An 18,324-nucleotide genomic window follows, 5' to 3' on the forward strand; every position below is an offset into this window, starting at 1 on the left:
TTAGTAGGTTTATTTAATACCCAGCACCAGAAAAGAAGATTTTCAAAGAAATAATGCATTTTCACTATATACTTATTTGGCCCCGCCCTAGCACTAGAACCCATGACCCCGGGGCCATGAATTTCACAAATTTTGGTAGAGGACTCAATGCTGATTACAATCATGCAAACAGTTTGACTGCCATATGTCCAGGAGTAAAGAAGAAGATTTTTAAAGATTGCACTAATTTTAGTGGTTTTTGCCCCACCCCCCAGGCCCCAGGGGGGCAGGGACCATGAAATTCACAATTTTTGTTCCCCTTTACCCATAGATGCTATATGCCAAATTTGGTTGAAATAGGGTCTGTGGTTTAAGAGGAGAAGCTGAAAATGTTCAAATGTTAACGCACGACGAACGACAAACGACGGACGACGAACGACGATGGACGAAAAGTGATAGCAATAGGTCACCTGAGTTTACTCAGGTGACCTAAAAATATAGGTCAGATCCAGCATCCGAAGCAAGTCTGGTAGTGTCCATCCCTAGATGCATCATCCATGAAAGTTTGGTTCAGGTAGGGCTTATAGTTACTTGGGAATGAAAATATAGGTCAGATCCAGCATCCGAAGCAAGTCTGGTAGTGTTCATCCCTAGATGCATCATCCATGAAAGTTTGGTTCAGGTAGGACTTATAGTTACTTGGGAATGAAAATATAGGTCAGATCCAGCATCCGAAGCAAGTCTAGTAGTGTCCATCCCTAGATGCATCATCCATGCAAGTTTGGTCCAAGTAGGGCTTACAGTTCCTTAGGAATGGACCTGCTCTAAAAACTTTAACCTGGTCACTCATCTGGAAAATGTAGGTCACATCCAGCATCCGAAGCAAGTCTGGTAGTGTCCATCCCTAGATGCATCATCCATGCAAGTTTGGTCCAAGTAGGGCTTATAGTTCCTGTGGAATGGACCTGCTCAAAAAACTTTAACCTGATCACTCATCTGGAAAATGTAGGTCAGATCCAGCATCCGAAGCAAGTCTGGTATTGTCCATCTTTAGATGCATCATCCATGCGAGTTTGGTCCAAGTAGGGCTTATAGTTCCTTAGGAATGGACCTGCTCCAAAAACTTTAACCTGGTCACTCATCTAAAAATGTAGGTCTGATCCAGCATCCGAATCAAGTCTGGTAGTGTCCATCCCTAGATGAACCATAGCTCTCATCAATATCTATCAGCATATGAAGTTTGATGAAAATATCTTGGATAGTTTCTTTGAAACTTAGCTTTGAACAGAGCTAAACGCAAAGTGTGACGGAAGACGGAAGGACGGAAAGACGGAAGGATGGAAGACGGACATGACAAACACTATATGCCCCGGCCATATTCATGGCGGGGCATAAAAATAAACATTCAAAGAAATTTACCAGTCCTGGCATGCCTGAGTAACGTTTCTGTGAAAAAAGGGTGCTTGCTTTTATAGGTCATGATTAGTACAGTTCATTACAAAATGTGTTTAAAAAAAAATACAGTCAACTCTTATTATCTCAAACTTGATAGGATCCACAAAAAATTCTAGATATCAGAGTATGTGAGATATCAGAAGGTAAAAAAGTTAAAATTATTAAGTTATTGAGACTTCCAAATCACTTTGACGTTATATCCATGGTATTCAAGATATCAATTTTTGAGATATCAAAGTTCAACTGTATTTTTAAAAGTGATGTGACAGATCCCTGTAGAAAAACAACTCACTAAATTCATCTCAAAGTATTGAAAAAAGATTAATATTTTCTTCAATGGTGTGAGATATAAAATACATCATCAAAACCATTTACCCCTGAAGCCAAGTGTTGCAGTTGTAAAAATAGAGATGAACAAGAATTTTGGTGAATTTTAATATTAAAGAGTTTTGGTGCACATAAATCAAAAAATAAACTACCACACTCATCAAACTTAAACCCAAAATCAGCTATCTTTTTAGATCACATTAAGCAAACATATTTCATGATTTTCTAATGTTAATGTAAAATCAACCATCCTCCATTTTTGTTTTTAAAAATTTAAAATCTTGATGATGGTCAAAGGTTGTTACCTTGGACTCCACATCCAGCATGGTTTTAGTAGTGACATTGTCACTCATGGCCTGTGTCATCTGCTGGAGGTGTTGGGAGATAATGGCGGATATACTGGGCCCTTCTTCTTCTTCATCCTCTGGGAAGTATCGCCCTGTTGGTAAAAATTTAATGAGTAATTTTAATAATCAATGCATATAATCACTTTCTTTACACTGTTGGATTTTAGTGCTATCAAAAAATATCAAAAACATTGATATGACATAAACTTGCAACATTTCTGTTTATCCTTTCTGAAGCTTATTAAGACTTAAAAAATTTATTTTTTTCTTCGCATGACTTCATGTATAATTTTCAAGTCACTTACAATTAGTATAGCTTAATTTATACAGATTGAAGAACAGTTGCTATTTTATCCCACCTGAAGAAACTTTTATATCTTAAGCGCTGCCAGACTTAAACAGTAACCTCACGTTTTCATTTTTTTCTTCCATATTATAATTCTATACGTTTGAAATGTAACTTAATTAAGTAGGAAAGACAGACATTGTAAAAAATTCCTTGCAGTCTATTTATGAGGACAAGCCAAACAACATTATCAATCTTCGCCAAATTTTTTTTTCAGCACATGCCCTTCGGGCAGGTGTGATCCCCAATTACGCAAGCCTGAACAAATATTTACATGCCAAGAATTTTATCAAGTTATAATATTATTCTTATTTGCCTATTCATGCCAAGGAAATGACCTGGAATCCATTTGTCTCGCCATATGTTTTCAACCTGTACACTTTTTGTGTCTCCTTTGCATAAGAGTTCCTTGAAAATCGCAGTAAAATAAGATTTTGGTTAAAAAATAAGATTTCCATTAAATTTTATTTTGAACTTTACTTTAGATGGAAAATAAAAGACTTTAAAGTACATTTAATGTTATTGGTATTATTTAATTTTATTATACCAAGGTTTATGCCTTAGAATTTACATGCCCTTCGGGCTTGTAAGTGTGCAACTTCCACATGCCCACTTCCAAGTTTACAATGTCCCGGGCATCGGACTCCAGGGATTTTTCGAAGACTGCATTATACATTTTTATATATAATAAAAGACACATAATGATTATTACTAACTCAGCACTCCCAGTTCGTTTTCGTTGAGCCCCTTGTTGTTGTTGACGGACTCGAACACGTCGTCGCCGTTGTCGGGGGGGGCGGGCGTTTTCTCCAGCTCCTCGATCTCGGAAATGTTGTCCTCCTGGTTCTCCTCGTCCTCTTTGATCGCCCTCAGTCCGCTCCTCTCAGGCGACGGAATCGCGATCGTCCCCGGCAGTCCTTGGTTGCCATCGTCGTCATCATCATATTCCACTATGTGAAAAAACAAAGAAAAATAATATAATTTCATAAATATTCTGCTTGTTATAATTGTTTCTTAGATTTAAAGAATTTTTTTTTCTTATTCAAAATTTCAGGCTAAGAGTTTTCATATTAATTCCTTTATTTTATTTTTCATACTTAGTTTTCATCAGCTTTATTTTCTCAAGTACATTTTTCTTTTTGCATAACTGGTAGTTTCAGTACAAATGGTAATTATACACTTGTTTTCTTTTATATAGGTAATTTCAATACAATGATACTTTATTTGTTGGTTTGGCTATCGATCAAAATTTCAGTACTATCATTACTTACATTTGTTGGCTACTTTCAATACTATCAGTACTTACATTTGTTGGTTTATTTCAGTACTATCAGTACTTACATTTGTTGGTTTATTTCAGTACTATCAGTACTTACATTTGTTGGCTACTTTCAATACTATCAGTACCCATACCGAAAAAAGTTATAACTAAGTTATAACTAAAGTATAACTTAGTTATACCTAGCCTGTGAGGTACAAAAAAGTTATAACTAAAATGTAACTTTTTTGGACTTTGTCATTTTCATGTATAACTAAAATGTAACTTTTTGGACTTAGCCATTTTCACGTGTAAGTAAAACATAACTTTTCTGGACTTTGTCATTTTCATGTATAACTAAAATGTAACTTTTTGGACTTAGCCATTTTCATGTATAACTAAAACATAACTTTTCTGGACTTTGTCATTTTCATGTATAACTAAAACATAACTTTTCTGAACTTAGCCATTTTCAAGCATTACCAGTATAAATTTACAAGATTTGGGGGTTATTTAATGGATACTACTTGACACCGACTTTTTTTTTTTCAAAAATAACATTATAACTAAGTGTTAATTTGAATGAATTTTGATCATGTTCAAAATGGTTTTTTTTTCAAACACTGCAGCAGAAAACTTTGTCAATTCCTGAACAATAATATTGTTTACTACCAGTGATCGACTTCTCATTCATAATAAATACGCTGTCCACAGCCATGTCAAGTTCAACAGAAGGGATGTGAAATAAAATCTTGTAAATTACATCTATAAATGAGAAACTCTCTCTCTCTCTCTCTCTCTCTCTCTCTCTCTCTCTCTCTCTCTCTCTGTGGTGTTTGAGGGTGTGTACGCAGTACATGTCATGTGTGTGTAATAAATATTATTGTCTATTTAAATTGATATTTGTCATGTAAGTTTCAACTAAAGTTGAGAATAATTAATTTCTCTCTCTCTTTCTCTCTCCTTCTCTCTCTCTTAGAAAATATGTATTTATTGAGACCCTGATGAGACATAATATTTGTCTTGTAAATAATAATAATGCACTTACATCTGAAGTTGGGAATGAATATATTTCATAATTCTGGGGAAATATAAATGTACTGCAAGAGATATAAACAGTATGAAATGTAATCTCATGAAGTCATGTGAATTTTGCACGGATTCTTCGTGTGCAAAACTGTGTAAATTTCCCTATTGTTTTCTGTGAGACAGGTGTTTGTACTAGGTGACCTTTGTGGCCAACACATCGTAAATATTTCAGCTTGGGTATTACACAATCTCTGAATGGTACAATTCTATACAGGTTGTTTGAAATCTGAAGAAAATCAGTCGTAATATGGGTGGCTAAAAAGATAAACAACAGCATAGAGTATGTGCATGTTCACGTTGAACAGATATTACGATGTTGTGAATAAAGACTGCCAGTTATATTAAGATTTAAGCAGATGACTAGTACATGTAGATTTTATTGTTTGCATAATTAAATAACCCAGTTATAATAGTTATTTTCACAAATAAACAAATATTAAATTCAAAATGGCGGCAACAAAAAATATGGCGGCCTCCGATGTCCGTTTTGTTGATACTAAGATAAATTCAAAATTTTAACACCAACTGGTATTTATATTTTTAATTTAAGTTTAAAATTAAACAATTAGGTTTATTTGCATATAAAATAAATCAATTATGAATTATTTATTTATTTTTTTCGATCACGTGACGTTTTTGAGCTCTATGATTGGTCAATAACAGAGCGCGGATTTTTCCATGGACGATTTGAATGTTTGGATGTTGAAAGTGTTGATAGAAAAAAAGGAGATAAAACCAGTTGGTAAGGCGATATTTATGCTAACATTTTATTATTTTTGGTAAAGTATACTTAGTACCTCTGGCATAACATTCCAAAAAGAAGAAATATTGGGAATGAACAAAATTCTAGGCGTGTGAATCTTAGATTTCTTGTTTGTTTTGATTGGTATGTCGAATGACAAAGACTGAAGTAAACAAATTGAAAGTATTTGAAACGCATAATATTTTTCAGCATTTAGTATATTAATCAAATATGTTGTTCTTTGTCATATTTATTCCCACAATTGTTTATAGATTCCCTGAACTGTTAAAATATTGTGAAGCCTTATACGCATCAGCATGATCATAACATGATCTAGCTGCAACGTTAATTAATGCAATGAAATGAGTAATTTAACATTAATTTTCTTTTTTTTTTTTGAAAGCAGAATATTGGTACATGATGTTTCCATGAGCTGAATCTGTCCTGACCTGCAGGAGTACATGAAATTCTTCAAAATATTACTTGTTTAAGGTAAAGTAAATTTTTTTTTCATTTCAAAATTCAATAAATCTTTCAATCTAAAACTGATTCCTGTAAGTATAGATCTTAAATTATTCTTGTATTTTCCATGTTTTGGATGAATTAATGAATTTGAATTAATTGATATGGAAGAGTGTTTTCAATTTGATATGCAAATGAGTGCTGGAAATATACTATCTAAATATCTATAATCTAAATTTTGAACCTTTACAATTTTTTGCAGAATTGAAGAAAAGGTTAAAATTGCAAGCATATTTCAATGAAAACTTAGCCGACTACCAGTCACACTGCCCGCCAGCCAAGACGTCTGACCAGCTAAAATGAGGGACGCAGACCACCAGCCAAGTCCCTCGGCCAGCTCGGCTGACCCAGTGCGGCCTGTCAAGGGATGACCAAGTCCATCAACTAGCTCGGCTGACTACCAGTGCAGCCTGTCAAGTCCTTCAACTAACTTGGCCTATTACCAGTGCGGCCTGTCATTGAACAACCAAGTCCATCAACTAGATTGGCTTACTACCAGAGCGGCTTTTCAAGGGATGGTCAAGTCCGTCAACTAACTTAACCTACTACCAGTGCCGCATGTCAAGAGATGGCCAAGTTCGTCAACTAGCTCGGCTTACTACCAGTACGGCCTGTCAATATAGGGACGGTTAAGACCGTTGACTAACTTGGCCTTCTACCAGTGTGGCTTGTCAAGGGACGGTTAAGTCCGTCAACTAACTTGACCAACTACAGATGCGACCTGTCAAGGGATGGCCAAGTCTGTCAACTATCTTGACCAACTACCAGTGCGGCCTGTCAAACGATGGCCAAGTCCTTCAACTAACTTGGCCTTCTACCAGTGTGGCCTGTCAAACGATGGCTAAGTCTGTCAGCTAACTTGGTCTACTACCAGTGCGGCCTGTCAAACGATGGCCAAGTCCTTCAACTAACTTGGTCTACTACCAGTGCGGCCTGTCAAACAATGGCTAAGTCTGTCAGCTAACTTGGTCTACTACCAGTGCGGCCTGTCAAACGATGGCTAAGTCTGTCAGCTGACTCAGCCAACTTTCAGTGCAGCCTATCTTCAAATAATAAAGATAAACAACTGTACACCTGCAAGGATACCTGTGCAAGGAGGGTGGTAGGCAGCTAGAAACTGTAACTGAAATCACTGTTTAGAACCTTTCTTTTTTTTGAAATACAGCTAGATCAAAAATAAATAGGGTGTTAATATTTAAAAATTAGTGATGTCTGTTTATACAATTAGCAAGAGTAGAATGCAGTTTGCTAGGTAATTTTACAAAGACCCTAATTGCTATATGCTAAAAATGTATTCTTTAAAACAACCAGAGAAATTTCAATCTTTTGTAGATGACATGATGAAAAAATAAGGTACACTTGAATTTTGAAAACAATTGCATGTGCATTCATTTAGTTGTATTTGACAATAAACCAAGCTATCTTTATCGTGTTTGTTAGGTAAAATTGTTATTGCCTTTAATATGTTTTAAATAATCTTTTTTGTATAAATTTCAAAAATCTTTTTTTTTTTTAAATTTTAATGAGTAGCTTTTTAAAAGCTTATAACTGAGTAAATCCACAACAGGTTAACATACAGTGTATAATTTCACTGGAACTTTTATGAAAGTTTTTATTAATAGGTATAACTTTTTATAGTTATAACTTTTTATAGTTATAACTTTTTGCAGTAATAACTTTTTTTAGGTATAACTTTTCTATAACTTTTTCATAACTTTCTTGGGGTATAACTTTTTTGTAACTTTTTCATAACTTTATAATAGGTATAACTTTTTTTAGTTATAACTTTTCCTGGGTATAACTTTTTGCGGGTATAACTTTTTTGTAACTTTTTCATAACTTTTTTGGGGTATAACTTTTTTGTAACTTTTCCACTGTTTATTTGGGTATAACTAAAGTATAACTTTGTAACTATTTTATAACTTTTTGTGTAACTTTTAATAAGTATAACTTTTTGTAGTTATAACTTTTTTATAACTTTTATGTACTTGCTGTATTTATGTTGAATAAAAGGTGAAAAGTTATGCAAAAGTTATAACTTTTTTGTAACTAAGTTATAACTAAATTATACCTCACTTAAAACATGCCATTCCAAACTCCGATAACTTAGTTATAACTTTTTTGTAACTTTTTTTAGTTACAAAAGTTATAACTAAGTTATAACTTTTTTCGGTATGGGTACTTACATTTGTTGGCCTTGTTCTCGCGGTACTTCCTGTACTTGTATTCATCACTGTCCTCGTCGTCAATCACAAGGTCCTCCTTCCTGGGTTTAGGGACACCAATGGTGCTTGTGGACAACCTGAATTATAAAATGCAGTTCTACAATACTTTTTTTAATCATTGCTTTAATTACAAAATTCTGTCCTTTCCAGAACAAATATGTATTCAAATCCAGTGTACATGTATTTAGGAAATATTTGTGGAAAAGCATTGGACAGTCATGTGTATTGTAAGAAATTTGCCAATCCTCTTTTATTTCTGAACATTGATTTGTTATCATAAAAAAATATTGCTTATATGCATCTGATTTCCATTCTTACACAAAGAAATGTTGATTTCATGAACAAAAATTGACATTTCCCTTAACTTTTATGCATCACCTTGCTCATACAAAAATTCATTAACTGAATCACATTTCAGATGTTAACAATGTATCCCCTTATATTCCCTTACTTATTATACTGAGCGAGGGTGTTGATGACGTCAATCAGCTGTCTGATCCTGTTACAGAAACTGTCCATGTGTGACATGATGGCGTCCTCGTCAGCGATCGACACGCCGTGACCAGCGTCATTAGTCATCAGCGATGATATCCCCTTCTTAGGAGACACGGACGGGCCCGATCTGGAGGCATTGCTTGGTTTGGATCTGAAATTAAAAGTTATTTTTCATCATACAGTTTAACTTGTCTTGCTTTCTTATAAGCATTTCCCATTTGAAATACAGCATGACACTTCAAGTGTAAAAATTAAATCAAACAGGTATTGAATTATCTGTACATGTACCAGTACAAATAAAACATAAGAATTCCATAAAGCCATTTAGTATACAATAATTCCCTAAAACCATTTACAATTAAACATATTTTATTAAAACAGTAATTAATGTCAATAATTAATCAGAAGAAAGAAGAATTAATTAGAAGAAGGACCTGGTGGTGAAGCTGCCTGGTCCCCCCACACTGCTGAGGGAGGGGAAGTGGGACATGTTGTTGGTCTGTCCCAGGGAGTCTCTAAGTGACCTCAGGGTCTCCCTGTAGTAGCCCTGCAGGGTCAGACACGCCTTCAGTCTCCCGTACAAACTGTCGTCCTGTAACCCCAGATCTTTACCTTCCTTTGTTTTTCCTCTCGTCAGGGCCCCTTGTTGCTGAAATAATTTAATTCAAAATTAAACAAATTTCTTGGTTTTTTCATGTACATATTTGTACAGCTGGTCTGCTCTGTTAAAATCAATTAAAAATAAAACTTTAACATTATTTAAATTTCAGGATCTCCTTTGACTTGTCACCTAATATTCTTGGAAATTCAATCAGCTCAAAACAGAAATATTTATGTACTTACCTGCATTTCAACAACATTAAAATTTATACAATATACAAGAAATAAATCAACACAACATTTAGTGCATTAAAATAGTATAAATATTACACATCAAAATAAAACATTACAATTTTTATGCTCACATTAAAAGATCTTCATTACTTAGAGTTTACCTTAATTTTAGCCTCTACTTGGTTCCTGAGCAGCCTCTGCTGGGGGTCCACGAGGGGCAGTGAGTCCCTGTTTCTGATCTCCTCCTTGATCCTGACCCACAGTTCGTCCCCATCGTAGGCCGTGATGGTACAGTTCTTAATGTACTCCTTACAAGCCAGCACCAGCTGATTGGTGATCTTGGTAAAAACGATACCCAGAAAACCGGTCCTGGCGTAATACCGGGAGATGGAATCCATCTGGCGCACGCTGTTGACGATGCCAGGGATGGCGTTGTTGATGATGGAGGCCGGTGTTGCATCCTGGTATAGCTGGTCGAAATGGCGTCTCAGAGATTCCAGGTATTTGACCTTGTCTTTGGTGTCATTCATCGCATCAGTGATCCTGTGATACAAACAGTAATTCTGTTAAATGTTTTTTGATGGAAAAGTTTGCAGGGGCAGCAGGAAATAATCTCAATTGTTTTAGTTTACATCCTTAATATTTATTGCTCTTAAAATGGTTGAATAAAAAGTCTGTTTAGAATGAAAACTTTATAAATTAAGTAAGTTAGCACCGATTGTAGAAGAGAAATTCATTTACATTTCTATCCACCTTAGAAATAACCAGCAATCAATAAGTTCAAAATATGATTGATAACAGAGAACAATGGTGCAGCTTTTACAAAATATTTGAATAATTACATTCAAATCACATTATTTAAAACTCAATTAGGACATAGTTTGAAAGTAAAGGGGTTCAAGACACTGACTGTAATCAAATTACATAAAGAAGCTTGAGACTTCCAATCCATGGTACTCCAGATAATTTGGGTAAATTTGTGATATATAAGTTTAGCTGCACTTACTGAGCATCCACATTTTTCCATTTCTTCAGCAGCCTGGATTTGGCAGTTATCAAGACACCAATCACAGCTTTGCATTCTTTACTTTTGAGCTGTTCTGTAATGCTGGTCAGTAACCGTTGACGCCGCCGCCATCTTTCCAACTCCGAGAGTGGCCCAGCATTTGGATCCATAAACCTAAAATAAACGCCACGAAAATTAATCATTTAAGATTTTTTTTTTTGTTTTCTTCAAGGTAAAAAAAATTATTATCATGAGGACTTTTATCCAAAAGTTCAATTTTTGTGTCCTCTCAAAATTGCTTTCTCTCCCTTTCTCTCGCTCAAGGCAATGTTGCATTGGATAAACAGTGACTGAGCAATATACAGTTTAAATTGGGTCTGAAATTATCATAAATTTTTTTAATCAACTTGAAATTCTTAATAGCTTTGGCATTTTTCTGTATTTATACAGTAAAACTCGGTTATAACGAAGTCACGGGGACCTGTGAAATTACTTCGCTACATCCATAATTCGTTATAACCGTATAAGAAATCATTAAATTTATATAGCTGGGGGTCCAAGATGACTTCGCTATATCCGTAAATTCGCAATATCCGTGTTCGTACTAACCGAGTTTTGCTGTATGGTGTTCTAAGGAAGAATACTTGCTACATTACTCTTATCTGTGGGTTTTATTAAGGGACTTAGTGTTAAAAATGAAATGCACAGGAGTCAAAATCTTAAAAACTGTGCTTCATGAATTTCACACAAGGTACTGTGCTACATGTACTAAATTTTTCACCGGAGAAAATTGATTCTGTCGGAATTTCTAAAATTTAAAGTCAGATTTTTTCAAAATTACAAAACTTTAATAAAACTACATTCTAAGATGCACAACACGAAAAAAAAAAAATAGAAGTCCTACTTTCTAAAAGACACTAACTTACATTAAATTTTCAAAAAAATTCTGAACATAAATGCTATGAAAATAATTGAGGATGCATGTATAACAATTCGTGGTTAAATTGGTAAAATGCATGCTTCAAAAACAGACATGACTTCTTTTAAACATATTGTGTTCCTACCAACAACATTCCAAATGGTGAAGCTAATATTATAAATGTTTGTTAGTTAAGACATTCCACAATAGGTTTTACCTTGGGTCAGACATCCTGAAAGGTCAAGGTCAACAATTCTCTTGTATTGGCCTAAACAACCTTTTCTCTACATGCATGTTGTGCAATAAATTATGTTCATCATAACATTTTAATTCATAAATAAAAATTGAATCATATATAATCTTAGATATTCCCTACATTTTAAACCTCTCCCCAACAAAATATACTACTTAGTTATCTTAATTGGCTTTGCATAGTGCCCTTTTTAAGATTGCCCCCCCCCCCCCCCTCCCTCTCTTTTTCCCCAAATGAAAGAATTGAATTTAGTTGAACAAAACCATGTATTAGTGACACAAACATTAGATTGCAATGTTTCCCCAACAAATTAAATTGGCATTACCTTTAATAGAACACATAAAATTTCTTCCATTTCACATTTTTCATTAATGAATGGTTAAAATCAATTGAATCACACACACTGATCAATAATTCTACACAATGTAATTGTAAGAAATATTAAACATAAGTACAAAGCTATTAACACTACTTTTTAATCAGATCATTATAAGATTTCTGATCACTGCATTTGACAAATTTTCTATTATTTTTCACCTATATGTTGGAGGTTCATCAGGAAAGACAACTGTCCTACAAATTGTAAGATTAGCAAATGAGTATCACTGAAAAAGATGCCAGTTTTACCCAATAAAATGTGTCCTAAAGAATAACTAAATTAATTTAGATAAGTAAGAAAAATCTCACTTATTAATAAGTAATTCAAATTCTAATTGAAATGTCAATTAAAAGTAACCAGATTGACTTCCTTGTACTCAGGATGAGTTTTGAATATAATTATCAGGGGCTGACAAATAGATTTTAAAGGCACTAGTCCAAGGGCAAGTACATGGTCAAAATTCACTTGCCCTACCTGAATTTTTGACTGCCCTACCATTAACTTATACTGTATTTATTAATATATAATTATATAAAAATACTGAGTAGAATATTGGAATACATATTGATTTTATTTTTGATAATTGATTAACACCCTTCCCCGCAGTCACGCATTTTAACGCATATACCATTTCTTATTTCTAACGCAAATCACGCATTTACCGTTTCCCCGCAATCACGCATTTTCACGCACTTTAAAAAGTTCATTTAATCTTCAATTTATAACCGAATTCCAACTATTTTATACTTGCTTGATCCTCATAAAATAAGAAAAGTTATTTTCTGATTAAAATATTATTTCAGAATATTATTTACGCTAAACTTTAGAAAAATTTGTACCCCGCTATAAACGGCTTGCGGGGAAATGGTAAAGTAATATTTCTATGAAGCGAGGATTCAGTGCATGTTGCAGAGGAATTCTGTAAGTTGTGAAGAGTTAAGTCACTTGCCCGTGTGGGCAAGTGGTTGATAAAATTACACTTGCCCAACCCTAAAATTCACTAGCCCCGGGTGTGGGGCAATGGCATTTGTCATCCCCTGAATTATATAAAGTTACAATTGAAGTACAAATAAATTCACAGTTACAGTTGTAACAGGAAAGGAGAAAAATGACCAGACAAGGATTTGAACCTGGGCCCCCTGAATCTCCAGTCAGGTGCTCTACTGACTGAGCTATCTGGCCACCTGCAATCCAACACATCTGACCACCACATTCCTCCCTCCTTAAGGGTCATCAGCCCCTGGCAGACTCTTCCCCGGCATTACTTTTCCTATGTCATTTCTCGAGAATGGCATCAAATGCAAAAGGAGGGAGAAGCAAACCCAGTCTAGTCGTCTCAGTTTTCCCAGTTACATTTGGTGTCATTGGCAGTAAGATTCCTGCCATGGGTAATAAGAACTTGTTTTCTGTCTTTGAGGGGAAGACAATTTAAGAAGGTAGGAATGTATTGATTTGGGCCATGTAGGTTGGGTAGACCAGTTGCTAGAGCACCTAGCTGTAAATTCAGGGGGCCTGGGTTCGAATCGCAGTCTAGTACGTCACATTTTCCTTCTCTCCTATTACACAGTCCGAAATTGTAATTTATGTGTAGTCGTATAGCTATATTTTCAAACTCTATTAATACTTCAAGACAACAGAATTTATTTTTGAATGAATTAGTTTTATAACTGTTAATTGCAATAATATTTGTGATAGGGTAAACAAGGAGAGAGTCAAAGTGACACAGAAATGAATGGGAGATACATGTTCTTACAAGACAGTTAAACATCATAATAAAATTAAATACACCCAAAGAATTTGTCATTAAATATGTGATGAAAAAACTGAGAAATAATTCAAAAATGATGTGAAATTAATTCATTGATAAAGCAACTTGTAATTTACAGATCACGAGACTGTGTTGTATAGATGATGTAGAATTAGTCGTACCTTTCGTCTGACGTGTCGTTCAGCATTGTCTCTATAGTGTTTATCCAGTCTGTTACCAGCTCTTCGTACTGACCAATCAGCTGTACATCCAGGGCGGCCGCCCGGTGCTGCTTGAAGTCATTCAGGACAATGTTTTCTGGCTGTTTCAGCATCTGTCATGGATTAAATTGTAAAAATTCTAAATATCTTCTGTGCTCAAATTTATTTTTTCAAATTCCAACAATAATCTTTTTTCTACTTCATTTAGTTATGCTGAATTTTGTCTACATATGCAATAGTCAATACATAATTTTTCTTATGTAATATATCTGTATTTTCCAACAACAATGATAAAAATAAATTCAATTTCATATGGGCATTATTCATCATTTCATTTTTTTGGTAAATGTCATAAAAGCACTCAATATTCAAGCCTTGTTTTACCGGTACAAATAAAAATTATGCAAAAAATGCCACATTAACCCCCATTACCAGCTGCTTTGAGTGATGCATGGAAGCCGTGGACTCATTCAGGGCCGTCAGAAACTTGTCCATGCTGTGACTCAGGTTGGTCTGCCCCTCCATATTACACTCCCCCCATTCCTTCTGGGCCTTAATCAGGGGGTTATACACGTCAGAAAGAAGGGTGACCAGCGTCTCAATCGTATTGTGCTTGAGCTCGCCACAGAAAATATCTCTCTCATACCGTACCGTATCAACATCTTTATCTACTCTATTTCTCAAGAAATACAAAATATTGACTTTATCTAAATCTACATCTTTCAGTGCGGCTAGCGTTCCCGTAACATTGAGTTCTCTGGTAGACAAGGCGCCAGTTTCGGCTTTTGCGCAGGTAAAAAACAACCTGCATGGACCACCTGCTTTCAAAAAACGGTTGATTTTATTCAATGTGGTCTCTTCGGTCATAAAATCCTCGAGCAATGTTGGATTGTCATATCCTCCAATTCTGAAGGTTTCCTGGATTTTACCAGCAATCCACCAATGTCTTTCATCCATTTTGTATCTTTCAGGGTATGCAGTTTAGCGATTAATCGGTGTCATAACTTCGGTAAAGAACGCGGGTGCTTACCGAATGAACGCCGCCATACTGATTGTTGTTGGTTACGAGTAACCCGGATGAAGCACCTTGCTGAATTCATTGTCATTAACACGCTTATTTTATTCATTTAGGTCGTATCAAAACCTAAAATGTAAAAAAAAAAAAAAAAAAAATGGGTTCTTTTTTTCCATGTGAAACTTTAAATATGCAAAGTCCCTCTCGTCTAAACATAAATAACACAATTTTTTTGTCTTTGCATCTCCTCATTAAATTACGTGATTTGAATTAAATTTTCCCATGTTGAATATCTAGCTCAGCAGACTCTCAACAGGAATTATATTCTAGCTTGAAAGAAATATAGATCGAGCCATTGACCAACTACAGAGTACAGTGCGATTTTGTCAGTTTCCTTTCATGTTCTCAACTTTTGTCCTCTTTTGACATTTTTTCGGTTATAATTAACATGATTAATTAATTTGATTATGAATTACATTTTTAAAATTATGTTTTAGATATATTGCGGTAAAGTCCTTGATTCAATTAAGTTTGATATATAATGGAAGCATTTTTAAACAAAAGACATCTTCATATAATTTTTGTCTAACATCGCAGGCACGTACAGGGGTGGCTGCCCCCTCCTCTCCCCCTCTTTTTTTTCCCAACATTACCTTAAAATGTCCATTAAAAGGATGGTTGACCCCCAACTTCTTACCACAGTATAGTGATATCAAGGAAATAAAATATTAAATGCAAAAAACTGAAGTAAAAGGAATTAAGTTGGGACTGAAAAAAGTTGGCCAGTACCCCCCCCCCCCCCCACTTTCAAAAACGATGCTACGTGCCTGCATCGCATAAAATTCCGACCGGTAATTCAAAATTAGACTTCATAACACCCCAAAGAAAAAAAAAGATAGGGCGGCACGTTTACCTCTTAATCTTTTCTGCATGTACATGTATGTTTTTGATGATCTAGTTATTCTGTTTCATTAATTATCGTGGCCTTCATTATACCCCCCGCTTGAAAAAAGCGGTAGGTTATATAGATATCGCCATGTCCGTCCGTCTGTCTGTTACGCTTTTTGGTACCCGGCCATCTCTAATCTGCAACTCCTCTCATACCACTGCATGAAATTTGATGAAACTTTTCACAGAATCTTTATCACGGTACATATTGCCATTGTTTCCTCCTATTTTACTTTTTAATCTGACACGTCTTTTGGGTTTCCCACAACAAAACATGGACACGGGGGTATCATTAAGTGAATTCAATGCTCGCAGTACCTTTAGATTTTTTCCTAACTTTAACTATTTTTAAATTACATTGTCATATGAATGAGGGTGGAATTAATGGATTCAAATCCAATCCTTTGAGCCAAACAAATAAATAAATAAATAAAGTTTTTACAAAAAAAAAAAAAAAAAAGAATATCTATGAAGAACAGAATTCTAGTTATTCCATTTTTCTAGGCTAATTCTTCAAGATTCTGTTTAAAAATTAATGATTATAGTCACGAAAAACTTCCCTAATATTTCATAACCAACCACATTTGGTTTTAATTTCTGTAAAAAAAAAAAAAAAAAAAAAAAAAAAAACCATGCTTCAGGAGAGGATATACTCCACCCTGACTCCTCCTACAAGCACCGCGTAGACTCTGAATTCAATATATAGAAAATACATTAGGTTCTAAATATAACGAAGCTGCGGGTACCGCGAAGCTGCTATTATTTTTTTTTCCATACTTCTGAGTTATTCTCATTATTTTTTGTAGAACTTTTCAAAAAAGAAATGTTTAGTCTTTATATTTTTTGTTTAAGATATCTTTTTTATATCAGGGTGTAACAAACTATTACATAGCCAATTAAAGATGAAGCCATAAATGAAAAATTATACATATATATACATTGGCATCGGAAGCAATTTGAAATTAAGGGGTGGTGTGGGCCGAGGGTGGGGGGGGGGGGGGGGTTGGTAATTGACAGAGTGAAAATTCAAACCTGAAAAAACTTGACAAGCAATAAAAGTAAAATTAAAAAACATGTTTCTTGTGTAAGGGCGTGTATGTGTTGGGGGGGGGGGGGGGGGGGGGGGGGGGGGGGGGGTTACGATCGTACTTCTTTCACTACCAACTTTTTCAGGCACTACCACTTTACCACTTGATGGGGGGGGGGGGGGGTTAAACATAGTTAACATACGCCCCAATGTTCAATGCCTATGTAATTACTAGTATCTCTATCTTTGCCTTAAAAAGCGGGAAGGTATATATAGTAATCGGAATGTCCGTCCGTCTAGCTATACGTAATGCCTATTTTACTTTATGATGAGACACACATTTTTGGTTTCCCATTGCAATTTAGACATGGACACTGCCATTATATGGGAAGCGGGGGTGGGGGGAGAAAGATCATTTAGTGAGCTTGATTATTGCTCACTTACCTCTAGTTTCGCTCATATTCATTGTCACCCTATGTAGAACAAATTCAAAGCATTTCATGTGTGTTAAAATCTCAAAATATAGGCAAACATGTGCTTCATATTTTCAGAGGGGAAAATATATTACATACATTTGATGAAAGGGATATAGAGATGAAAGATTTTCATACCCCCCCCCCCCTTGAAAAGTGGGAGGCCAGGGTATATACCGGTAGTTATCAGGATTTCCTTTTGTCTGTTTGTTAGTACGCTTTCTTATCTGCAACTCCTTTTATATCTCTGCTCTGAATGAATCTTAATGAAACTTTCACAGAATCTTTATATTACATTTCGCCATTCTGACCTCCTACTCTACCTTTTTGATCGGACACATATTTTGTGTTTGAACTTTCCTATTGCAAAACATGGAAACTGTCATTCTTTCTGTATAACAACCTCTTGTCTGCAACTCCTCCTATGCAAGTCTGAATAAAAATACACTGCTTTCAGAGATTCTTTATAACATAATGCCATCTTACACCTCTATTTTTTTTATCCGACACTTATTTCGTGTATCCAAGGACAAACATGGACTTTGCCATTAAATGGTATGGGAGGCGAAGGTATCATTTATTTTTTGTTGGATTGAATTGCAAGCAATACAGTACTGAAGTTCAATGCCAATTAAAATGACTGCTGATTAAGTAGAACGATTTTTTAAAAATATATTTATTTTGATCAGATTTAAACAATTCAATGAACATTTTTTT

At 34.9% G+C, this 18,324-nt stretch overlaps 1 protein-coding gene across 1 annotated transcript; it reads right to left on the minus strand.

The window, feature by feature from the left end:
- Positions 1–2,066: 2,066 nt before the first annotated feature.
- On the minus strand, positions 2,067–15,207 carry LOC134257702 (dynein axonemal heavy chain 5-like; the record flags this gene model as incomplete). Its single annotated transcript, XM_062740290.1, has 9 exons — positions 14,577–15,207; positions 14,106–14,257; positions 10,626–10,799; positions 9,781–10,162; positions 9,220–9,434; positions 8,742–8,936; positions 8,252–8,367; positions 3,171–3,404; positions 2,067–2,200 (listed from the first exon to the last, which is right to left on the minus strand). Coding segments are annotated over exons 1-9 (2,127 nt in total), but the record flags the coding sequence as incomplete, so codon positions are not given.
- Positions 15,208–18,324: the final 3,117 nt, after the last annotated feature.

This window comes from Saccostrea cucullata, unplaced genomic scaffold (genome assembly GCF_032062105.1).
Source record: "Saccostrea cucullata isolate Sc308-1 unplaced genomic scaffold, CSIRO_AGI_Scuc_v1 ctg4855, whole genome shotgun sequence".
NCBI lineage: Eukaryota > Metazoa > Mollusca > Bivalvia > Ostreida > Ostreidae > Saccostrea > Saccostrea cuccullata.